This window comes from Cryptomeria japonica, chromosome 1, assembly GCF_030272615.1.
Source record: "Cryptomeria japonica chromosome 1, Sugi_1.0, whole genome shotgun sequence".
NCBI lineage: Eukaryota > Viridiplantae > Streptophyta > Pinopsida > Cupressales > Cupressaceae > Cryptomeria > Cryptomeria japonica.
In genome coordinates this window covers 707,703,567-707,730,410 of record NC_081405.1, presented here as the reverse complement: position 1 = coordinate 707,730,410, position 26,844 = coordinate 707,703,567, and the positions used below count along the sequence as shown (strand labels likewise).

At 35.1% G+C, this 26,844-nt stretch overlaps 1 protein-coding gene across 4 annotated transcripts in view; it reads right to left on the bottom strand.

The window, feature by feature from the left end:
- Positions 1-4,593: 4,593 nt before the first annotated feature.
- The window catches only part of LOC131046091 (uncharacterized), a 38,706-nt gene continuing 16,455 nt past the window's right edge, over positions 4,594-26,844 (bottom strand). The window contains exons 2-7 of one of the 4 annotated variants that reach the window (XM_057979753.2): positions 8,833-8,898; positions 8,672-8,746; positions 8,202-8,331; positions 7,964-8,092; positions 4,985-5,153; positions 4,594-4,896 (exon numbers count right to left, since the gene is read on the bottom strand). In XM_057979753.2, the coding sequence (XP_057835736.2) occupies positions 4,998-5,153; positions 7,964-8,092; positions 8,202-8,331; positions 8,672-8,746; positions 8,833-8,898 (556 nt within the window). In that variant the 3' untranslated portion in view covers positions 4,594-4,896; positions 4,985-4,997. The remainder of the gene's footprint in view (positions 4,897-4,984; positions 5,154-7,963; positions 8,093-8,201; positions 8,332-8,671; positions 8,747-8,832; positions 8,899-26,844) is intronic. The other 3 variants (XM_059221677.1, XM_057979754.2, XM_057979755.2) reach the window with 3 other exon arrangements.

The following is a 26,844-nucleotide window of genomic DNA, read 5'->3' as shown; positions in this document are numbered from 1 at the left end:
AAGACTTAAACTCCTTTTACTGAAATTAAAAAACCCCACGATGAGTTAATTTGGTGGGCCCCTTTGAAGACTTATTTCCACTCTATAACCACCTTGTTTAAATTGTCATGATAGTTTAGAGTCATTGCTTCCCATAATAACATTTGTATATGGTATCATTCAAGATTTGACGAGAGCAGGAAGTGATGTATGCAAGCTGGTTTTGTGATTAAGTTTATTCACCTCTTTTGTAGATAATGATTTTTGGCATGTGGTGATTTGTATATGGTTACTTCCTACATTGTTTGATAGCGACCATGGTGGGTTTATTTGGCATTTAGCTTTTTCTTTGTCAATGGTATGGCTCACAAGTGTTTAATAAGTAGTAGCACGAATCCTTTGACTCATGATAAGATTTCAAACGATTAGATTCAAAAGATCTTTTGTTGCGAGAATTTGTTATGTTGCAATTATTTAGAGCATTAAAAGGAAAAAATCATTGAAGACAATGGGTCTATGAGGTCTAGGGAAACAAAATGATAAGGTTCTATGCAAAATTGGAAATGGCAATCTCATCAAAGGTTAGAAAGTGAGTAGATCTACTCCTCTCAAAGCAAACTATTGTAAAAGATGGTGATCCTAACACAAAAAACTTGTGGGATGGCATTTGCTTTATGGCTCCAAGTATTCCAATGGAACTTAGTTGAAAACCAACATTTTGAAAGAGCAACGTCAACAATTAATGGTGATATTTAAGAGCTTACTTTCTTTTGTTAAGATTTAAACTTGGTGATCAAATATCCATTGGTGATATTTGATCTATTGGTGTTGGAGGTTTACTGAAGAGGGTAGTAAAAAGACATGAAAATATTTAATGTCAAATTTCAAGCTCTCTATAATATTTGCAATGGTGAAAAGGTGGTGCCTAAGCAACTACTAATCATAAGTGATGGTTGGACTGACAAACTAAAAAGTGAGTATGAGACATTATTGATTAGATTGTAGTTATAAATAGCATTGTTGAGTTTACGCAATAGAAGTTTGAAGGAAATTGTGTAATTAAACCATTTTTCAGTGGGTCAAAAGTAACTCCACAAAAAGTTGAGCAGCCAACCTTCTCATTCCCAAAGAATTCACGACATATTATTTTTTTTACTAAATAATTCAAATGCAAATCCTTGAAGACTTTCTTCTCCAATTTAATACTACAACAAACTTTTGAAATTTAAACAAACAAACTAAAAACTTCTTTTGAACATTGTTTTAGGTTCTGATTCATATTTGAGACACAAAAATAGATTTTAATCATACAATTTTACTAACCCTCTTAATTTTAGCATTTTGTTTCCCAGGGGAAAAAAAGTTAAAAGTAAAAAAAATTGTTTCACCATGCTATTATATTGAAACCCCAAAGACATTCATATCTTAATGAGATCGTACAAATTATTTCACCTAAAAGTGAAACCCCATGATATAGTCTAAGTGAAGAGAGTTTCCCCTTTCCTCAGAGGTAGCAAGATTTCATATCTTAATGGGATCCTATGAATTGTTTATATTATGACCTCTTGTCTATATGTATGATTAGAAGAAAAGGCTAATATTTCAAAACTAATGGATTTTTTTGTGTTTACAAATGCCATTTTGGCATCCCAACAACAACAAAAACACACCTAAAATGCCAAAACTTCAAATTAAGGCAAATTCACAAATTGGGTTTGCCATACATTTAGAACATAAATCATCCTCCCTCTAAATTGGTTTTGGTTCACTCAAGAAATATTATATCATGTAAAACTACAACAAAGCAAGACACACATAAAGAAAAAACTTTTCAGACAATTTATTACATCAAAACCTACAATTCGCCTGCGAGCAATCTTGATTAACCTAATGCTAAGGACACATATAAATATCATCACATGGGATGCCTGCACACATTCCAACACTACCCAACATTATGCAATGTTGCTTTGAAAAGGCATTATTCTTTTGATGTGCAATGCAACCCACTAAATGATATTTATCTTCCACCTAGTGATATGACATCCATATAACTAGCACTTGTACCGAATGAGGTGCAATGGTTACGCTAATAGTAAAATATACTCTAAATAATATATTGGATGACACAAATCTCGAAGGACTTTATGAGTGAAATTTCATGCCTTTTGCCATAAGCACTACACTTGCATACTCTTAGGTAAAAATTAGTAATATATTGAAACATCTTAATAACATTTTGTATATTCTACATTGATGATTTGTTTTTCACTAAATCTATGGCTAATCACATACAACACTTGCAACAACTATTTGAAAGTATAAAATCCAATCGCACTTGTCTTTTAAAAAAGGAAAAGATAATTTCCCATTATAACATAAGATTTCTTAAGCCTCTCATTTGAATTAAGATAAAAGCAAAATTAAAAACAATTTATTGCAATTGTACATAACAACTCAATCTTTTGATTCATTTAAGATTTGTAAAATTTTCTTGCATGTTTATATTATCATGTGTGTGATTATATATATATATATATATATATATATATATATTTTGTAGAACATAAGATTTTCTATTTTCTTAAATCAACATAAATTAAAAAAATCTTGTTAAATTGGATTTTACTATAATTAATAAAAATAATACAATGTTATAATTATCTTCATTCACAATCAGTAAGATACTCCATGTCATAAAAAAATTTAAATGATCATATTTTATTGTTTATATTTTGCATCATTACATTAAAAATAAATCTTCAAATTTGTTAGATTTATTATTATTTTACAACATTATTTACAAATTCATTATGAATTGCATTGTGCAATCTTCTTCCCTTTATTGTAGATTTGGAATAACGTAGATTTTTAAAATAAACATATTAAAATCAAATTATTGTAGTACGTGGATTTTCTATTTTACATCAATCCACCTAAAACTAAGAGAATTTTATTAAGTTAGATTTACTTTAAATGCATTTGACACTTTCTAAATCAAATTAAAGATAATGCTTGATAATTTGGATGTAGTAAATCATAATTATTAACTAACCTTAATTATAATTGTCAACATCAATGTAAAATCTAACTCTAAGCTAATCTTAATCCTAACCACATCTCTAATTGATCCTTAAATAAAATTATTATTGTAATATTATCTAATTCGCCAATGAGAATGCATCTAGGCCAGTACAAATAGGGGTAGGTGTATTTCTACCTTTGAGCTTGCAAATAATTGAACTCTTAGCTATAATTGAATCATGTAAAATAATAAATAACATCATATAATTTGTGTTTATTTTTATATGTTACTGTAAAACATAATTTTAATTATATGTTTCTATAAATTTCATTATGATATAAATTTAATTATATTTATAATATAATATAATGTTGATATTATATTAATAATGTTAATATTATATTAATAATGTTCAAATTATCATTTGTTATTTTCATATTATTCTAATTAATATTATATTATATTATAATAATGTTAATATTATATTGTTGTTATTATTGATTTATTACTTATCATATACTATTTAATATTTTAATAGTTTAATTAATAAATCATGTTAATTCCAAATGTTATATTATTATTATTATTATTTATTACTAAATTAATAATTTTCTATATTATATTATGTTATGTTATTATTGTATCATTGTTTTATTCTTGTTATATCATCAAAATTTTATATTATCAAATAAAAGCTAATATGTAGTACCGCGTAAAAATTTTAATACTTAATTTTTAAATTAATGTTAATTAAAATGAGAATTGCATTTTTATTTTCGAAAAGATAAATATTTCAATTCTTTTCATAATAATATTTTCTAATGAAAAATCCTAATAAATAAAATTTGCTATTACTACATACGTTTTTCCACTCTCAAAAGTAAAATTTATTAATTTTGTATCATTTTTCTATTTATCTTTTTGTAATTGTAATTGAAATAAGTTTATATTTAAATTTTTAATGATATTTTATCTTTAATTAAAAAATATACAAAATTCTATTTAAAAAACGCTAGATATCAATATATATATCTAAAATTATATATATATATATATATATATATATATATATATATATATAATTTGTTTTTTATTAAAAAAAAAAATTGACAATATCTTGTCCTCAAATTTCAACAAAATTTTATTCTAAACATAACAATTAATTATATATTAAAAATTAACAACCTATGTTTTTATAAATGCATGAAAATGAAAGCCCGTTGTATCACAAATTCGCTGCATTATTTAAAGGAAAAATCTCAACGAACCCCAAATCACAAATTGAGTGTTAACAGATTGGCTGCCAGTGTACTGACCTTTATTGAGGTAATTCACTTACAAAGATATCCAATATAATAAATTCTTAAGGATGGATTTCACCGAGAAAGGATAATTACACTGAAATTTATAATAAATTAAAATAAAACAGTATACCCTGCAAAAAATATTTAATTTTAGGGCATCTAAAAAATCTGCATCTGCGTAAAACTTAATAGCAATCAATGTGTTGAAACAACTCAACTGAACCCATAACTTTTGAAGCCTCTAATGTATGCATCTAATTCAATCCCTAAATTTTGAAACCCTAATGAAAAATGTCCAATGCTTTACCTGTTTCATTCTGTAGCTTCCAAAATACATTCCTTGCGAAAGAAGGTACCGTTGTTTTGAACATACACGCTAAATGACTTAAATTGCTATATTTTGGAAGTCAAAATTACAGAAACAATATCCAGTCTTTTCAGTGGGTTTGCAGCGGTGTAAGCGGTCTCCAAACGTAGAATGGAAAACCAATAAAAAATTTGTCAGTGTGAGACATCACACGAATTTGGTGGGGTTCCCCCACAATATAGCCTATCTGCTAAATATGTAGCACGTAAAAATAGGTATGCCTGAACCCATATGTCCGAGCACATTAGAAACTAGAAAATATACATGGAAAAACAAAAACATTTTTGGAAAGCATCAGTGATTTCTTACCTTCAATATGAATTTAATGGATCAGCATTTTCTTTAAATATTGCTGTTCATCCGCATCAAAATATTCCAGCAGTTCATCTTTACTCACCCAGAGAAAATCATTGCACTTAAGGAAATCATAGCTCATCTGGTAGTCAATTACTTGTGCTTTGGAGAAAAAGCGCTGACCCTCAAAAGAAAAAAAGAAACACGAAAACAATCAGAACCAAAAAACTTACTAGGTGTAATTAACATATAGTTATTATGAAGAAAAAGTAGATGGAAAAGCAAATAAATGGGTAAATAAAGTGAACTCAAATTATAATAGTTCTTATCCCCCTCAAATCAGATATAAAATCGTAGTAAAATTCTAATTAACAAAATAAGTCTGAAACATTGGCAACTCAATAGAATAATCAGAAACCCTATGACTAGCTTTCCAAAGCATAATTTATGTTGGTGATTATGAGCTGACATACAATAAAGTCGAAAAAAAAAAAAAAAAATCTTGAAAAGAGCTGGCCAATTCCAGCAAAGCCAATCATATTATATAGAAAATACTATCTTGTTATTTGATGTTACTCTACCAAGTACAATTTACTGTTGGACACAAGAAATAAGACTTCACTGGTTCAATTCCTTTTCCTCCATTTCTTGGAACCCTCCAAAGCTTATTCTTATGGATAATGTCTTTTTCTCCATTTCTGTTTGCCACAAGCTTCTCATGCATTTTTCTCCCTGAAATGTTAATGAAAATTATGGAAAATTCTTCCAAGATTGCAGTGTAATGAACACGGTAATTGCTTAAAAAGCTCCTTTCGATCATGGATAAGATAGCGTCTTCCATTAGTGGTACCAGAATGTTGAAAGTTGCAATCTACATGGACAAATCCTCCTCCTTGCATTTGAATCGATTCCCAGGGAAGAAAGGACCTTGTTAATCTATTGGAAAGATTTTGGATGAGCTTCAAATCATCTATCCTAAGCAAAAGCACTCTATGGAGTAACTAGAATTGCAATTGAAAAAAATGGAAATGGATTTTCATTGAGGGAGATACAATGATGCCACTAATCGCACTGAAAAGGATAACAATACTATATATTCAGTGCTTCTGGATTTGATTGTGTAAAAACTTTTTTTGCATCAACGTTTCAGGTCACACTACGCATACCATCATTAGGATGAGAGAGCTCAAGGAGTTGCAAAAATACATTTTGCAGCAAAGTTGCATGGACATGGATACGGATATGAAAATGGATACGGCCATTTTTTTAAGAACCCCAATATGGATACAGCTGGATATGACATTCATATAAAACACATACACATATATTTAACACAATTTTATTAGAGATTTTCATTACTTCAAAAGCAATATAGACACATAATTGCTACATAAATAATTATAAAGTTGATTTAACAATTGACAATATGCAAAAAATAGTAGAGTTGCACTAGAAGATAACCCAAAAAATGGGTCACTAAAACAAAAAAACAATTCATTGTCTTTTTCATTTGGTGTAGGTTTTGTTTATATCAAATTTTTTTTTTAACTGCATGAATGAAGTTTTTTTAATTAAATTTAGGAAGATTTATATCAAATTTTTAAAAAATCAAATCACATAGTATCCGGCAAGGTTGGAAAATCAAGTTTTTTTGGGCACGTATGGGTACAGTATCAGATATGTATTTGGGTCGTATCGGATACATATCCATTTTGAATACGGGGATACACGTGCCCATGGAGGGGCAAAGGAGTTTTTGGCTACTCTGTTTTGAAGCCTTAACAAAATCATTCTAGAAACATGGGAGAGATGGAAAAATATGATTAGTTTCTCAGAAATTCTGGAAATTATCTTGCCCATCAGAGGCATTGAACAAAGAAGAAATGAGAACAGATAGGTAATTGCTTCCTCTTCGCAAAATGATCCCCAACTTAACCTCTCAATAAGGCAAAATGAAAATGAGTATACTAGGACTAAAGCACTAAACAAGTAAATGATGGATACTCACAATAAAGAAACTGAGAAGTTGAGAAATCCATTCTGTGGATCAGGAAACTAGAGTTGCTGCAGATTGGTGCCTGGGGAAATAGAAACGCATGCTTAAAGAGGATATTGCTGATTAGAAATTCTTTCACAGGTAATTCAAAGTTATTTCTTCCCCGATAAAATGCCAAAATAAGTGGTAGTGACACACTTGTGCTGCTGTAGCTTCCTTGCCTAATCCTGGTCACTCGAGGGGTAGGACATGGTCATGAGATTAACCAGTGCCATCTTAGATCATATATCAACATTCCAGAGTGCTTCCATTTGACCATTCTAAGCAAAGCCTTACACACTGTGGAGCTGCAAATATCCTAGAAGAGAATAAGCAGGTTCCTCTAGAAGATTTGAATACTTACAAGTTGAAAATCTAATGCATTCTGTGTTTGGTTATGTGTTCATGTGTAACTGATTCAATACTGTCCTGATTTGAGACAAGACTGTAAACTGAGTACTATTCTAAATCTTTGAAAGACTTTGATTAGATACATTTCAGTTTTAATTAAAGTTGCAATTTGAGTTGTGGTTTCTTTCAAGATATGTGATAGTTGAAGGTTATAATGAACTGAAGCATAGCGATTTACTGAATCTCAGCTTTATGATTTTTTGGACATAAAATTTCTAATTTCTAGCACTACATTTTTTTATGGGCCCTTCTGCTCTTGGACCTCATGTAACAACGGTGACAGTAGATGATATAAGGTAGACACGAATATGATACTGTTTGTGCATTCATATCGGTAATATATAGGACATTTTATCATTATGAATGATGAATGCTTGGAATTTTCATACAATGTTCTGTAAAATGACTCATTTAAAAACGTCTAGGCTATTTTTTCTAGAGTTTTCCTGAGGTTCCACCGCTAAGGAACAAAATAACTTCTCTCTATTGATGGATGAGGCAATGTTACCCCTTGCTTTGGTTTCCCAGTGAAAATAATTTACAAGTACCTTGAAGTTTGATGGATCTTTATGCCCAGATTGCTTGGATTGTACAACGAGATGGCCACAAGGAGCATTGCCAACAAAGTAAACATTCGAGAGGTCTCCAATTATAGATTGTAAGGCAGACTCTGCACACTGTTCAGAGAAAGGAACAACACACAGACATTTCTTAATTACTACCCTCAAGAAATAGCTTAAAACAAACAATCAATAGTTTTAGTTTAGAGTCTTTTCTCTAGTTTACCTTACGCAATGTTTCTTCTTTAGCGTACAGTTTCTCTGGAAAGTGCCATACAGGATTATCTCCTGATGCACCATATGGAGTTCCATGGATAATGAGATAAAGTCTGCGATCTAGTGCCCTGTGTAGTGACCTGTAGAAAAAAAAAATCAATAGAAAACATATATCTGATACAAAATACAAGACATTATAAGTATTTACAGTCAGTTACTCTCCTCATTCCAAAAGCTAAAAAACACGACTAAACAGCAATATAATGGTGTTACTAAAAAAGTCACTCTCATTTAAGACCTTCATTTTAAGCAAGCTCACTGTTTTCAATATTTAAGGTAATATAATCCAAACTCAAAGACATTGATAGTCGCTCCCTATGGTCTACACTAACTTACAAAGTTTGACAAATCAGAGAGTATGGTGTTAATGGAAAAGATGAAGCCACGTTCACCATGATGTAGTTCAACTTTTAAAACAACCTTTTGTCATTTGACTTGTCAGCTTCTGTAACTCTTGGAGCTGGCGCAAATTCTACTGCTCGCTCTTCTCTCTCCCTAAAGACAAAATAAGTGACATTATCACTCTAGATAACATATGACTATGTAAAGAATATCAAAAGGGCAAGCAAATAGAAACATACTTTGTCATGGGTTTCTGCAAAAATTCATCTGGGTATATTCTACGATATTGATGCTGCCATTGGAACCTGAACAAAGAAAAGTCAAGTAAGTTAATCTGTTCGGCAGAAATATACACCAATTCTATAGATGTATTAAGTAATTAGAGTTTATAGATTCATATTAACTATTACTCCTGTGCAATCATAGAAAAAGAGCTGAAATAAACATGATGAAAGCACACAATGAAGAATTTCAACAACTAAGCCCTGATTGCAGAAACGGTGATCTAGCCACACAATCATTTGGTAAAGTCCTGATACTACATTGTTATCTTGGAAATAATTTGCAATTAATTCCATAAAGCATATCAAACATCATAAATAATAAGTCCATGTCTTGATAAGTGGCTCAATCTAAATTCTATACAAATTCAGAAATAATCCAGATCAAAACCCCTAACTAAACTCTTTCTGTCATTTTAAAATTAATATCTAGAATAAATAGTTCTTGTTATACCTAAAAAAGCAAGAGGCAGACATGTTCATAATCTCTCTTATTCTACGAATGATGAGAACATTCCTTTCCCTGTTCCATAGCCCCAAAGAATTTGAAGTTGCCAAATATCTTAAAAGGGACATGTTAAAAATTTTAACAATAAGTCTCTAGCTCAACTTGATCTAATTGTCCAGACCATCCTTGTATTTCAGAGAGAAACAATTCTTAGAAACCACTGTGCCTACTTTCAGATTGTTGTGTGTAAAATATTTGAAGTTATTGAACAGCTCAAGACTATGGGGTGTGCCTAGCAGTTGACTGCAGCATCTGTTTCTGATAGTTTTACTTCATTCTACTGTTATTTTTGTGTCTGGTTATTTTTAGTTTTCAGCTCAGATGCCATTCTTTGTCCTGATTAGCATTTCAAATGGAAATGCATTGCTGAATGATACACTTCTTTCTATTCCATAAATTTTATTACAAGCTAATAAATTGTTCTAAAAACTGCTAGAAACCTGTTAGAGATAACGTAGTGTCTTGAGCTATGAAGGTATGCCCCCTTTCTGTAGTTATAGTAGGGCTATAGTCAGCCCCCTACCTCTATATTGGGCGGGGGCGTCCTATAGATAGTAGGGAGCAGGTCCAGTTTAATCAACTTCTTCATGGATAATCACAAAGAACCAGACAAATAGATAAGAGTGCAGGTAGCTTCTGCCACTTCAGACTACATATCACCAAAGTCTTCATCCTATTACTCAACAATATTGAATGAGTTTCCCCGTGAATTTCATGGACCCTATTATTCAATATTATTATATCGTCTTGTCATTCGTTGACACTGAAATCTTGATATGACAATTCACAATGTAGCATTGGATGCAGCATCCATAAAAACATTGGACTGAATCTAGATCAGTGTTGCTTTAATACTGAAGGATTAGTACTCAAAATAGATATTCTTGCCTGCAAAGGCATATGATGCATTGAATAAGAAATAAGTATGAAGTTATTTAACTCCCTATAAATTAATTCTCCCCAACAAATGCTTAACCATATTTATTTATACACTCTCTAGGGCTGATAACCAGTATGTGAAACACCTGTTTAGGTCCCATTTATCTCAGTGTGACATTTGCAGTGGTACTTTCTTTTGCCTTTCCAGTAAGTCCTGAAACAGATAATAACTTGTAAATTTTTACATATTAGTCAAAAAAGTTTTCTAGCACCTGTTAAAAAACATAAAACCAATTCAAGTCCATGTTAACGATCATCTATTGCCCATCAGGTTGTAGTGTAGTGGTAAGTTGAAGCCCTAATACTTACTGATATCAAGTAAACATAAATCAAATTCATGCTTTCAAATCGTAGGTAATATTTCTTATTGTGGTTAGAATTTGTGACATCTGTATAGATTCTTTTCTGTTTTCTGTCCAAAAAAAAAATCTCTGGGTTTAAACTGTCAAGTCTATGTCAATTTTCCCTTGGAATCTACTTAATGTGATGATTGTGCAGGTAGTCTTTTTTATTAGGAATTCAAACTTAGGACATATATGTACTTTGCTCTTTTTTCTATTATCTTTTGGCTAAGGTTTTAACATAGTATGATGGCTGCATAGGTACAGAGAGGAAAACAAAAAGTCTTTTGTTTTGCGGATTTAATGTGGTATGACCGCTGTTTGAATGCAGGGAGAAACTGTTATGTACTTGTGTGTAATGTCCCTTTTCACAAATGCCCTAGTTTTGTCCTAAAATTAAATTTCCAATGAAGTAGGAGATGGAATAGGGTTATGTACCAACTTAGATCATCCAAATTGAGGTCCTGCGAACATGTTAGATAATCTTTAAAAACATATTTAAACAAATCTTTGTTAGAAATAGAAAGCAATACATAGATCTCGTTGCTAGGGTTTAGGAATGTTAACTTGATTATAAAATAGACAAAACTTAATGATGGATCTCAACCATAGGGAGGCTAGGATATGTTAGGGTGCCTGAATGTTCCTCTGCCCTAGGCCCAAGAGCAGATATTCAATCCCTCTTGGCCTCATGGGACCATTTGGTCACGACCATGAGGTGGCGTACCTAGTGAGGATTCCTATAGCCGTTCCCCTCACCATCCTTACTTTACCTTCCCCTATGATCTGAATTCCTTAATCTCATGGCCAATCATGATAGGGAAGTCAGGACGATTACAGTAGAGTGTCCTGAGAATCATTCCCTCCTCAGCCCAAGGGCAATACTCCTTGTGCCCCCTTGGCCTCGTGGGACCATTCACTCACCACCATGAGCTGGCGTACTTAGGAGAGGACCTCATTGCTATTTCCCCTCCTTGTATCCCCTTATTCCTTAATTCAATTGCAGGGATATTAATATTACTGTATGCTGAATCGGCTGTCAATGTCTGATTTTATTTGTCTTCCTTCAATTAACTTCTCTAATCTGGATTGCTTGATGATTTCATCTAACTGTTTCCAGATGTGTGCAGATCACGTGTAAGGTCGCTCTTGTCGATTTGATCTTGCCAGTTCCAAGTTGATGATAATAATGCAGATTTCTGCTATTGCACTTATCTGCCTGATCCTTCTTGGATGCCCTTTTTCCAAATGAATGCATTTTCCTTTTATATTCTTCCCTTTGGCTGAAGGGTCATGTTGTGACGTTTTCACACATCGCCCCATTGCAAATGGGGACCCCCAATTTTTTCTGCTTTCTATGTTAATTGTGGAGTCTTTTAGCTATTTGCCTTCCTAAGCTTCCAGCTTGCCTCTCCCAACACTGGCAGTGGCTGCCCAAGCCCTATCTTTCACCTTTCCGCTTACCAACTCCCTCTCCTTTCACCTTTCTTTCCCTAGCGCTTACCTTCCACCCATCCTTCTCTCCTTCCATCCTCTATCTTTCATCCCTTATCCCTCCATCTTTCTTCATCTTTTCATCTTCCTTTATCATTTCCTTTCATCCCTTATACCTCCCACTTTCTAACTTCCCTTCTTATTCCCTTCCTTCCTATCACCTCCTACCCCTATCCTATCCTAACCCACCCCGGTTTTATCCCAGCCTGCCTCCCTTATCCCGTTATTCCTTATGCCTCCCTATTTCCCGACACCTCCTTCACTACCCCCTTAACCCTCCCTTTTACTTCCATTTCCTACCTCCTATCCACCGCGTCACCTACCTTACCCCTTGCATCTCTTTAAAACCCTGCGGCTTCTCCTTACCATTCCCTCATCCTACCGTACACCCCTTCCACCTCACCAACTTCGGTCCCTTCTTTCACTATTGTGGCATTGCTTGGGCCCACCACAAACTTTAAACATGGAACTTCAAAAAGTTTTTCAAGGCATTACAATTTCCTTTCACTATCGTAGCATTGCTTGGGCCCCACCAATTAGATGATGGATAGCAAAAAAATGTTTCCAAGGCATTGATGATGCCACTTCACTGGCCAGATCACCGCTTCTTTTGGAGCAAATTTTGCCTTGCGATTTCCTATGGGCTATAACAAGACCAACACAATAAGCAAGAAATGAAACCGCTCTTAGCAAAATGTGTATGGCATTTAATTTGGTAAACAAGTTTTGATCAAAATGAAGGATACATTTAAGGTGCACCTTTTTAATTGGATCTCTCCATGATGCAAGGACATTTTATTTAATTTTAAGTTGCATGATCCCAAGTCGCCCTCATGTTTTAAATTCCAATCATTAAATGTTTGGATCCTAAATCGGTTTTGGTGGGAAATCGTACCTCAGCACAGTGGCAATTTAAGATGTGTTTGATCATTTCATTTGATCAAACACACATAACCGATATTGAGAGCTAGTGAAGACAGCGATTCAATACAAGCAATCAAGCTTAGATTGTTATTGTTGGAGGGTGAAATTCATCTTCATAGGCTGGGATTTTTTATTTGGACTGTTTGATGTTTTGTGAAGGCGAATTCATAGATAGTTGTTAAGCAAGTTGATCATCTTCTACAGCAATATCTACCTCAAACATGGCTAATCTTAATTCAGATCAGACGTTAGACCTCAGCGAATTCATCTTGATTAAGTGCGATTCTGACTCGAATTATGGCAGGCTTATGATGAGAGGCAGCCTGATCTCTTACACAGCGAATTCACCCTTTGATTGGAGGCGACTTTGATTAAGACTAAGGCAAGAGAAGACAAGGACATTTGGTCCCTGAGCTAAGAACGTTTCGTCGTTGAGCTAAGGACATCCACACCGTAGATTTTCAAGACGTCCTTGAGCTAAGGAAAAGTGCGAATTAAGGAATTTCATCCATCCTTGGGCAAAGAACATTGGCAACATAAGGTTTTGTATCCGTCCCTTGTGACCTAAGGCATAGGCACTTCCGCCACCCAAGTAGAAGTGCAATCTAACATTCAAGAGCGAATGAAGTAGCAAGTTAAGCAATCAATGAAGAAATCACTTGCTTTGCCACATGTAACCAATGCAGATCAGATCTGTCTCAGACCTGAAACTTATCAAATCAGGCATACAAAAGTGAGAAATCGGACATAAATCAGGCCTAAGACACAAAATCAGAGTCAAGTTGATGAAGAATTAAGTCAAAAGGAGAGAAATCAGAATTAAAATCAGATGTTTTCATGATCAGAAAATTCATTTCCAGACTTAAAGGAGGTAGTAGAAAGCATGATTAAGTACTTTTCACAATGTTTTGATTCAAGTTTTGTTTGTTTCCAGGTTTGATGCAAGTGGAATGAACATGTAAAGTAATGTAAAGAGGATCAATTTCATTGTATTGAAAGAACATCAGCTCAAGGTTTCGAACAAAGAAGGCTTCTATCACACCAACCTTATCAAGATTAAGGCTTCAAGTTTGAAAGATCCCCTCTCTAATTTGACCCAAAATGTTCAGATTTGATTGCTTGACATTTTGTCAAACATTTGGCATGAAGAGTGTTTCAGTTCTGATTTCTGAGTGTATGAATATTTTCTGATGTTTGTTGAAAGTTCCTCAATGCCAATATGTAAACTAATGCAAAAAATGATAAACAAGTGACTGCATAAGCACAGATCAAGTATACCACACCCAAATTTGCCTTTAATTGATATAAATCAGGTCTGATTACAACTTATAACAGATCTGATATGAAAGTTTCAGACTGTTACAGCAGTTACAAACTTAATCCAAATTAAAGATTTGGGTTCACCGACCATGCACACATACCCGGAATGATTCCTCTTCATTGTAGATGATGTTGAGCCTTATTTGGAGATGGTATGAGCTTCCAGACTGAGGTAGACAGGTCTGATATCAGACTGATATGAATTTTCAGGTCTGATCTGAGTTCTGGGTCAGCATCAAATGACTATAATAGGTTTGACCCGCAATTTCCTGCCATCTGGGTAAATTCCACTAACAAGTAAGGGCTTTCCTTGGTTCTGATTTGAGATATCAGACTTAATTTCTCTGATCTAAGGTCTGATTTGTCTCCAAACCCTAGCGCTTGACTGTAGGAGGGCGTATTTCCTGCTATAGGCTGTACAGCTGATGCTGGAGGTCTGAATTGAGTGTTATCTGCTGCCCAACGTCTGGATTTGTAATCTGCACAATGAATATACTCCTTTCCAAACTGAAACCAGTCAACGTGCAAAGAATTCCACCTCTTTTGAAATGATTTTTCTAAATTGTGAATTGCAATTGTAACCTGGTAAGCTGGGTTTTCATCCAGCTACCTAATCTACCAAGAGTTTTCATTCTTGGAAGCCAATCTACTTTAGAATACTCCTTTCCAGAGCTCACACCTGTCGCTGATGTCAAAAATAAACCTCAATATGTCTCAAATGGGTACCTTTTCCTTCTTTTATTCACTTTTTTTCCCAACCTTAACCCTAATTTCGAATTAGGGTTCTCATTTCATGTATTAACAATGTTTTATTTCATATTATAATGCCTTCTCTTGGTTCCAACTAAGCCAAGGGTCTATTTTATCATAATATAAAATGGCCCCATTTTAAGTTATAACTTCTAGGTAAATGTGCCTCATGGGTACTTTATAATACTTTATTGTAATATAAAGTGATCCCAACTTAGGAAATATTGAAATATTTCCCAATTTATTCATAAAATGCTCAAATAAGCTCAAAACTGAAAACTGCTTGTAGCCACTTGACTGTGAAGGATGCCTGAACCTCATAGGCCAATTGGTAGTTCTCCCCTAAAATCTAGGGATGCTCCTAAAAAGTAGGAGATTGACCCTGTCAACTTGAAACTGAAGCCCAATGGTCCCCCTCTATTGTGTGTACCACTGGAAGGTCTGTCAGTGAACTGAGAATTCCTCCTAAAAAATTGGAGATGCACTCAAAGTCTCCAAAACGTTCCCAGAGGTCTCTGAATGCCCCCAAGGCCACTCTCAATCAATCCCTGAAAAATAGGTATCCCTCCTAAAGTTTAGGAAATTGCTGTCAACTGCTCCAAACTGCCTGAAAGGCTCATGCATGACTCTCTAAGCCCCTGAATTGGTTCCCTCCACGCTCTGCTGGCCTACGGGAACTAGCTAATAGACCAACCTTGCTAAAAATGTCGTCACTAAGGGCAGGCAAAAATTGGGGACATGACAAAGTTAAGTCCAAGCAGGCAAATCAAGGCTCAAGTTGCAAATTTATCAATCAAGCATAAGCATCAGCATCAAGCACTCAAGGGAGAAATTTTCACAATGTTGAATTTCCTCTGGAATCCAAGAATCATTGCCAATATAGCCAGATGGAAGCTCTAGGACAGAAGTAATCAAGACAAGAGATAGTTTCAAAAGAGTTAATCAAAGTTAGAGGGTTGACTTGAGCAAAGTCATTCGTTGATCGAGCTTGGATAATGTTGAGTATCAAGAGATATGCCTCATTCATCTACAACTTGTGATGAGTTACAAAGATCGAGCAAGCTAAGGTGGCACCTAGTCATCATTTATTCAATCGTATCATTTCAAGCCAAGGCATCCAAATTCAATGTACCTAGCTCATCCATCAAGGAGACAATTACCACATGTGGGAACATAGTTTGAGGCACCTACATCACCATTTATTGGTCAAATTTTCAAGGAAGGACATGTGTCCCATCAATTGTAATTATATCATTGGTCAAGCATTAAATGTTTTGTAATGGGTTCAACAAACCCTAATTAGGGTTTCTATCTTTTGATCTTGGCCATTGTTCGAGAATCAATCTGAGCCACTCAATTGTAATGAGAGCACTATATAAGACTTTACCTCTTCATTTGTAAAGGTGAATAGAAAGTAGTTAAGAGTTCAATAGCAAATAGTTAGAGTAGGAAGAGAAGGCAAAGATTGTTGCCGAGACATTGTTATAAGAGGCATGTAAACTTCATTGTTGATTCAACAATTTGAATGATCTCTACTTCTCATTTAATTTTCATGTTGTTTAGATGAATGGAAAAAACTTTGTGCATGATCAATGGGGAAATTCGTACATCCATACTGCTAACACCTTGCCAATGGTAAAGTGCCTTGCATAGTCAACTGGATCCATCTTAGCCAAGCTTAACTTCAATTATCATTTCTTCGTTGATATACATCAACTTGATGGTATCTATGCTTGTGGTGATGATTTGAAAATCATAAAGCTATCCCTAGAAGATCGCACTAGCCTTGTGAAGATGTTAATTGCATGTCGAAGCAAAGACTTAGTTGAATTTCATTAAAGATTGTCCATCGCTCTTACATTCCTAGGAGTTAGATTAGATCTCTCTCAACCCTATCCTTTTCCCCTTTTTTTCAATCAAGTAAGATCCCACGTTCCAGCGACATTCAAAGCATTCAATGTAAGTCTACCTTGTGATTCCAGTGATATCACATCATATAAAACTGACTCTATCCAAGAGCACAACAAGACCTAACATTCGAGAACCTTGGAGTCGTCCCACTTGATCATGCAACTTAGCATTTGGGAGTCTTTGTTTAAGAGAGGATAGAATACTTAGTATTTTACTATGTGTTGCATAGACCATAAAAACAGCATCAACAGGTCACCTCTTTTCATAAATAATAGCTCTCTGCAAGGGATGTATCCCCTCTTGCTCAAGTGTTGTTTGGGTCTGACTAGGTCAGCCCTTAACTGGGACTTAATTGGGATCGACCCTTATAGGAAATAAAATTATATTTTTTTATTTCAATTTAGATGCCTAGGTTATAACTATTAATACTGCTGCAACCTAGGTGGGGGCATGACATTGGAGACCTTATATAATAAAATGTTTAGGTGGATGGAGATACTAACATGTGGCATACATCCCTTAAGTTAGTTAAGTCAATCAAGTGGAACTTGATTAGGCAATGATTAGCCTTTGGTAGGATCATCCCTCCATTACGTTGTTAAGAGGTGGTCTATATAAAAAATATTAATATCATTGTAAGGATATATGTTAAGTATGATATTGTGTTTGGAATCTCTTGTAGATGAAGTGCAAAGTGGCTTCTTTTATGAGCATTGTACAGTTTTAACCCTACCTCAAGGGTTTATCATGTTTCTTCATACATTGGATTTAAGGCATCTTAGCCCACAAACATCTCTTTTGTGGTGCTTAATTCATCTTCAACATTGTCAAATTTCTATTATTACATGTGCAAATCATATCAAGTGGTATTAGAGCTACAATTCTAGCAAAAGGTGAAGACAACCTATTCTTTTAAAATTTGCCTGTATCTTTCAAATGGCTGCATATTTTTCTACATTTTTTTGTACTAAAGTTGGAGGATCATATAAGGAAGCTACAAACAGAGTTTGATCATCAATATTGAAGAGTTATTGCAATTTCATGATTTTCATAAATTCACACTTCAAGTCGCAAATCACAAAAGATATATATTTTTATATTTCTAGAAAGCTCATGAAAATTTATTAGTGTAGTGACCCTAGAGTTTAACTCACTGTTTTAACCAGTGTCAATGTAATATTCCCACAATTTATTTTTTATTTTTTTTAAAGCAAGATCACAATCACACCAATCACCCGTTAAGGTTAGAACAATGTAATCCAAACAACTAAAAGGAACCCTACACCTTTTGATCACCAAGAGCCCAAACTGGGAGGGTGAGAGCATACGGTAGAAGGGGGTCGTTAGCCACAAGCTGTTGAAAGTAATGATTACAATAATGGGAGGCAAGCCAGCCCCTTCCGCTTATCCAGTGGGTAAACAAGATACTTGGCACTAAACCAGCCAAGGCAACAAGAGCACACTCAACACGAATCACTCTAGCGCAATGTTTCAACAGGAGGACTGAACACATCAATAAAGCTCAACTCGACCGCTTATGCAACGGGAGGATCATTACAAACATAATATCACTCAACTACTAACTTAGTGGGAGGACAGAGCAACAAACTGAATTACATAACAAGTAGGCGGCTAGGCCAGCCTCTTCCACTTATGCAGTGGGCAAGCAACACACCAGAAATGGTTAGGAGTATTACTACATAACCTTACAATATAGAAAGGGAAGGTTAGAGATGATATCCAATGCAGATTACAGCAATAAACAACCATCAAATTAACTCAAATAAAGCCACTACTGCTGAACTGAAAATCTGAAGTCAACACACACGTGACTATTCTCAACCGATAACACCAAAATGATCATAACTCACGCAAACAAAGACGGAAACTCACCAAATCAAATGCGAATGAAAGATATAACCTGGACAATGATTCAAGAACACAAAACCTGCAATCCAGTCACCTCAAAACAGAAGCATGCGTCCCAATGCACCTCTGGAATGGTATGACCCAGCTAGATGGTACGATTTGCAACTAAAAATCAAATTCTCCAAACCAGAAGCTATAAAATTGCAAATTATATCGCCTCAATGCCAGGATTTGATAGAGCAAATACCCAGAATGAAAGATTCACTTGTCCAAGAGGTATAAGCGAAATATGGTTTTAGCAACTTCGCGACCAGCAGCAAGAAAACACTCCAAACTCACACAAAAACACTCCACAATCTGCAAAACACTCTCTAACAACACTGGAAATGCAAGAACACAGCTAGGTACCATCTCCCAAGTACGAAACTAAGACTTAGCTAGGAAGCCACACTTCGAAGCTCAGATTTCAATCGCCAAACCAATAGCATAACGGTGTAAAATTCTCAAGATACCAAATGAGAGGCCAAGCACCTGTATTTATAGATTTCTCCCTTGAAATTCAAATGCAAATGGCACCCAAAATCACTTGAAACTCATTTCATTTCATGTCATGTCCTCCACTAGACATGGCGTCCACTTTCCCCATCGCCCTAGGCAAAGTTCGAACTTTTCCTTAGGTGAACAACTTGCAATATTAAAAATAATACAAACATGAAATGTTTTATCATTCTCAATGCCACGAGACTTAGGAAAAATAACAATATAGATGGCAAATAAATATTTTCCCTTAAGTTGCCCATAATACGAATAATTAGTAATAAAGTAATTGAATATTAAACCTTAGGATAAGGAAATAATATTCAATTCAATAACTTATAACTCTATTACTGATTATCATCAAAATCAAGGATGAAGTTGTGCAATGAAGACCACTGAACTGTGCTGAATCAGGACCCTGTCTGAGACTACTAAAAATAGAAATGCTCAACACAACCACTTACTAAAAATAGTAAGTCAAGAAATATTGCTCTGAAAAACATGATCTTCGCACCCAGAGAAAGAGCTTGGAAAGCTCAATAGAATTGCATCATCCAAACAACCAAACCCTAACTTACTAAAAATACTAATAGTAAGTTCACACTTCACCGAAGAGTCAACTGCATGTTATGCCACCCCAGAGTTCATGGAAAACCCAGAAGGAAACCATAAGCAGAACTAAAGAATTCCCTCCTAACAAACCCTAAAAAGCTTGTGCAGAACTCCACAAAAGTTGGAAACCCTAATTCTCCTTTCCAAATAGCCTGCAGGTCTCCGGAATAGGCCAATGGACCACTGAATGCACATCACTGAGAAGGGGACATTACAGTCAACAAAATAAAATTGAAGTTTGGATCTACACCCCATACTACAGTAATATAACAGCAAATTGATAAAGAACTTCTCTTTCACAGTCCACAAAGTAAAAAAAATGACAGCTCAGTAAACCACACTCGATGTGCCATTAACCAGTGAATAGCACTTCAAAACACATATAATCTGGGTATGAAATATAAGGAAATTTATTTCTGTTGTTGAAATACACTACATAAAATGCAACTCATGAGCTGATCTGGATTAATCCTTCAGATACAGACCCATATACACCCGTAGAATGATGTTTGGACACTCTAGGTGGCTTGGGTATGAGATTACCCCCAGTCACACCCAGCACTGAGTGTTTGAGGAATGAAACCCTCACTGTTATCGTTCAACTTGCAGATTTCTGTACTCAGGAGGTTAAGAATGTCATTTCAGGCTTCCCTGGGTAGTTTGGACCATGGTTCACCCTCCAAACTGATGTTCAGACCCTAGAGCAGCATGTTGAACCCTCAGTATGTTGTTGCAGCTTCCACGTCTCCCTCTAACTGGTTCAATCTGTTGCTGCAACGGTCTGGTCGCCCAGATTTCAAGCACAGTTACGCATTGTAATGCAGATCTGATTCATCTTGACCCCAAAGTTGCTCTCCAAACTGGAACCAGGTGGCAGCAGAGTGAAGGAAAAATGTGTTATTATTAGATACTACCGCTCCTCTCAATGCAACGGATGAATGAATGATTTTAATAATGTCCATGAGGCCAAAGCAGCCTATGGGACCCAAGAATAGCATGTGACCCCTTTATACAGTTTGTGAACTCCTCTTTAGATCTGATTTTCGACAATGAATTTTGATCAATAAGTTTGTTGTTTTTCCCAGCCTTGCATCCTGAAACAACATGCTTAAATTGACAATTTTCAAGATATCCTCGTAGCTGGTACAGATGTCGTTGTACATTGAGCATTCCATGACAAAGTGTCATTTTGTCTCTATCACTCTAGTGTTACAAAATAAGCATATTTTCTTTTCCCACTCCTCTTTAGGTATCATCCATCTACCAATTTCACATCTCAAGTGATGAAAACTAGTCCTTAATTGGGCTATCAACATTTTTGCTTTCCAATTAATATCCGCTCCTATGTAGGCGTTTTCTTCATGATCTCCTGTGGGGTTAAATTCTTTGATATAATAAGATTTTTTTCAGCCACTTTGTTTTGTCCGGCTCTCATTCCTAAATTTTTCCCTCACAAACTTTTTTAATTCCTATTGGTATTTGGGCAATCTTGCATATTAAAGTCCCATTCTTCATCTATTTGTCATTTTGTTTCATCCATGAGCTCTTCCTTCTAGTTAAGTCTTCTTCCATAATCATCTTAGGCCAACAAGGTTTTTCCATATTTTGAGTCTTCTTATTCGGTAGCTTAATAATTGGACCATCACCGATCCTTCCAAATGGAAGGTACCTATTTCCACCAATAAAATCTCATATGGAACAGCAGTTTTAATTTTGAGACTACTTATGATTAGATGTTTTGGATAATTTCTACTTGCCTCCATTTCTAATCCAACATGCTGCTGCCCCAAATTTCACACACATGGAGAATACATGGAGAATCAATCGAGTGACCAACAAACCAAAAAGAATTCTCTTGGTTTTCCAGTCCCATAGTTTTGCATTTTTACAACTATTTTGTAGGGAATATAGAGCTTTACACCCTCCTTGAATTCTTCTTCCTCTCACATTTCCCAATTAAGCTTGCCGTAAAAATCGAGCCCAAGCCATTTGTACTCATTCACTACTTCCAACAGGTTGCCTTCATAATTGAAGTTATTTTGTTTCTTTTTATTTCTCTGCAAAGAGAAGATCATCACTTTGGTTTTGCTAGCGTTCATTTGCATCCCAACTTCTTGACAAAAGGTTTCAAGTACCTTCAAGTGTTCCCTCAGACTATGAGCCGTTTTAACAATTACTATGAGATAATTTGCATATAGGAGTAGGTTTATTGTATATTTAGCAAACTGAACTCCCTCCCCACCAGCCTTGTTTAATCACTCTTCTAACTTATCAATGTATAGCCCAAACAAAGTTGGGGAAAGCGGGCAGCCTTATTTGACTCCAATATCATTGTCAAAACACTCTAACATTTCATCTATGGTTCCGATTTTAGCCTTGACCTGCTCATAGAGTGTATATACTACAGCTCTAAGCACATTTGGAACTTCCAATTCCTCCATTATATTCCACAGTTTATCATGTGGTACCATGTCGAAGGCTTTTTTAAAGTCTACATAACAGTAAAAGGCCTCACCACCTTGGGCATTCCATATTTTTTCAACCAAGAACCTAAGGGTAACACCATGGTTGATGGTGGAATGTTTTGGTCTAAAACCAGCCTGTCCTTTAGCTCTTTTTCCTCCTTTTCCTGCTCAACTACTGATTATGTGCTCAACCATGCTTCCAAAAAGTTTCCCAAGGAGGGTATTAAACATAGTAGTGCAGTAATTTAATGGATTATTGATATCACCACTTTTGTGAAGAGGAATCACAACATTTGTCATCCAATTTTCCGAGAAGCCCTCTTGAGTGACAATATTGAAAATGTATTTGATATGAGGTGCAAGGACCTCAATACCCCATTTTAAATGTTATGCTTGCAGCCCATCTATATGATTTATGCCCTGATCGATATCTTCATTCATGAAAAGTTTAGTAGTTGTAATGATTATCAGAGGCCTATGTTTATCCTAGCCACATTCATATAACATTTTTGCGTATTCAAGCCATCGACAACCTGTGATATTGTTTTCTATTTGTTTTCTCTTTTGTTGTAGCTCTTTCCAAGATCTTTCGGGGTTTTGTATTCCAAGGGTAATCAGCTCCACCCTTCTTGTGCTCACATATTTCTCTTTCTACACCTTGACATTTTTTCATACTCTTTCTGACTGTAATGTCCCCTTATGTAAATTCTTAGGAATAAGGGACTATTCACTTATAAATCAATTGCAAGAGACTTCTTTCCAATCAGAGACTCTAAAAAGATAATTAATACCACTTATTATAAAAATAATATATTATGATCTGCTTATAAATGTTTATCCTTAGAATTTACAGTTGATATCACTTATCAATGACGGTAATTATGACAATCTTAATCATGTTATATTAATCAAGTTTATGGGATGCAATGAATATCTTTGATATTCAAATCTACAATTTATATTTCTTGTTGATAAGATAATATAGAGTATCTTTGCTTTCCTTGATATGTCGACGGGGATTATGCAATGATGACCTCTGCTATACTCCAATCTACAAATGATAGAGCAAACCTTGCTATTTCTGATATGGCAATGTAACTTGTGCTGTAAGTCTCCTCTCAATTGTTTATAGCTGTTCCTGATATGGCAATATGAAGTATGCTGTAAGTCTGCTCTCTATCACTTATAGCGATGATGTAATTTGCTGTTTCTGATTTAGACCTTAGAAGTATACAAGGATGGTGGTGCTGTTCTTGATTGCTATCCTTAAATGTACGCAGCAAAATTAGCCAAAAGGCAACTGCTCAAATGAGTGATCCACTTATGGATGAATAGAATAAAGAAACAATCCAATGATGCTTTGAAATAGTATTCAATACTCCTTTAATATGCCTTTACATCCAAGAGTCTTACTCCTTGGATTGAAGAGACATGTCTTTTCATAAACATCCCCTTTCAATTTCAATTAATACCTTCCTTGTCAATTGCACCCCTTGGGAGTAATTTAGAAATATATCTTTAAATCACATCTCTGAAGGCTGAACGGTGTTAATTTCATTGTTAACTACTTCATGCGATTAGCTTATTGATTTTCTTCTTGTATGGAAATGGATCGTACTATGCTGATGACCGATTCCGATTAAGAACAGGTAATATCTAATATAACTGGTATATGTGGATTACCATTGGTTGTTTGCTATGATACAATATTTGCTGGATGTAATAGAATGCTTTTAAGGAGACATTGATACAATATGCTGTTTGATTCCTCTTGATCGGTGATTGAGGCTGTTGACAATCTTGGGTAAGGATTTTCATATGGCTTGGTCAAATTTGACTCCACTCTTGAACATATCTATAGCCATTGGAGAAATGTATAATGTGCCTAAATTTCATTGTTTAGACTCTTTCCTTGGCCAATTCTTATAACTATATTGTATTGTCGTCTTTGTATGTTGGCTATTATGTCGACCATTTAGGATATAGCAGTGAAGTCGATGATTGAAGCACTTCTAATAGCAAATCATTTGACTTATTGATGAAGTTGCTTGTTTGGATTTTGACTGGGACATCACACTTACTTTCTTTGCCATCCCACCTTCTCGCAGATTTCTTTTTACTTTTTTGCTATCTTGCACTCAACATCGAACCAAGGATTTGCCAGAAAAGTAATTTTTGCTTCTCTTTTGGATCTAGTCCTCTTACAATCATCTTGTGAATTAGGGAAACCAACATGTCCTTGCTTATAAGATAATTCTCTCCATGATCTGGACTGTCTCATATTCCCTAATAAACCGTTTGAGGGCAACTTTGAAGAGTTTTTTATTTTCTTGAGTCATTAAGATTCTAGCCTATAAAGATGCTCTCTTTTGGTTGGAGTGGATTTGTTCCCCCTGCTACATCTTTATGTGGATGGCTGTCTGTTTGTGCACACGCGCATGTGCATGTGCGTGTGTGTGGGTGCAAGCGTGTGTGTGTGTGCGTGTGTGTGGGTGCAAGTGTGTGTGTGTGCGCGTGCATGTGTGTGTGGGGTATGATCTGAATGTAGCCCTATTGAGGACTCCTATCACTAACTCCATTATCCTCAAGGTGTAATGTTGTGAACAAATAGCATAGTCCACAACACTTTGACTGTTGTATGTTTTACAAGTGAATGCAGCTCCAATCTCCCAGAACTCCATACACAAATAAGGTTTTTCGTCCTCAAGGTGTAACAGATGGTAACATTGCCCAGATTCTCTAACAGTCCTGCAAAAGTTTGCCCAGCACTGTTCTTAAGATCCAACGGCAACTAGGATAAGCTCAAGTAGGTTGATTGAATGGATCTGCTACCTAGTTGTAGCCCTGTTGCAGACCCTCACAAAAGGAGGTCACCTGTAGATTAATACTGTCCTAGATTAATACTAAAAGTAGGGTTTGAAGATGTAAATTTGAGTAGGAAAACTGACTAGAAAGGCTAGGGTTTGTGTCCTAACCTTGTAGGTAACTGGAGTTTTCATCCAAGCAACCACTTTAGAATTATTCCCAAAATTCTTGCCAATTTGCAAATGATGGTGCCCAGTAGCAACAAGCAAATAAATACCCATTTGGGCAAGGCACTAGGGCCCAAAAAATCACACCAAAAATTAAAATTGAGTCTGCCTTTGTTAATTTTGTAACGTCGGGCGTACTATTTCATGCTTCCGATATATATATATATATATATATATATATATATATATATGAATTTGATTACATATACTAATATGTTAACGTTAACTAATGATAAATAAAACCAAAGTTAACTTATCGCATTTGACCAACGGTTACACCGTTCATGGTATCGGGTGGTAAAGCGATTCTCAAACAAGTCACACTCCTTCCGATCGGGTAAGTAAACGGGGACTAGTTTATATACTGTGGGGAGAGGTACGTAGGGAAGAGATGTGTCTTCCCACATGGGAAGACATATCTTTTCACTACGTAACCCCTCATCCACTTATATAGCATGCTTATTACATTGAGGAGGATGTATACACAGAAATTGATAAGTGTGGTGCATCTTTAAAACACGCTATAGCAGATAAAATACAACTTTCAAATCATATCTCCATCTCTTCTATTTTGATAACAGAATTTTGAAAGAACTTAACATGGTATCAGAGCGAAGTTAAGGAAGATCATATTAAAATTCTGTAACGATCTCATAAACTTTCACCACGCTCTTACTAAGATCACATTCTCATAATCCTAATGGCAACCAGAGTTAGGTTTGAAGATAGATTAGATGGAGCATCAAATTTTGTATCTTGGAAATTCAGGATCATGCTTGTTTTGAAAGAAAATAAAATTGACTCCCATGTCAAAAGTGAAATTCCTGAACCCTCTGATGATACAGAGAAAATTCAGTGGAGCAAGGACAATGAGAAGGCCCTTAAGATAATTGTGGATTCAGTAAGAGACCACGTTGTACCAGTTATTTCTAAATATGAGACGGCCTTTCAGATGTTCAAAGCACTAGCTAACATTTATGAAATCAACAACACTAGCAAGGCTCTCACCCTAAAGAATCAACTACACCATATAAAGATGAATAAAGGAGAAATAGTTACATCCTATTTCTTGAGGATCACTGAGCTTAGGGATCAACTATCCACTATTGGACATCTAGTAGACAACAAAGAACTTGCTATGATGGCCCTAAATGGACTTCCTACCTCATGGGAATCGTTCATTCAAGGAATCAGTGCTCATTCTAAATTTCCTAAGTTTGATAGATTGAAAACCGATTGCATTCAAGAGGAATCTCAGCTTGTCACAA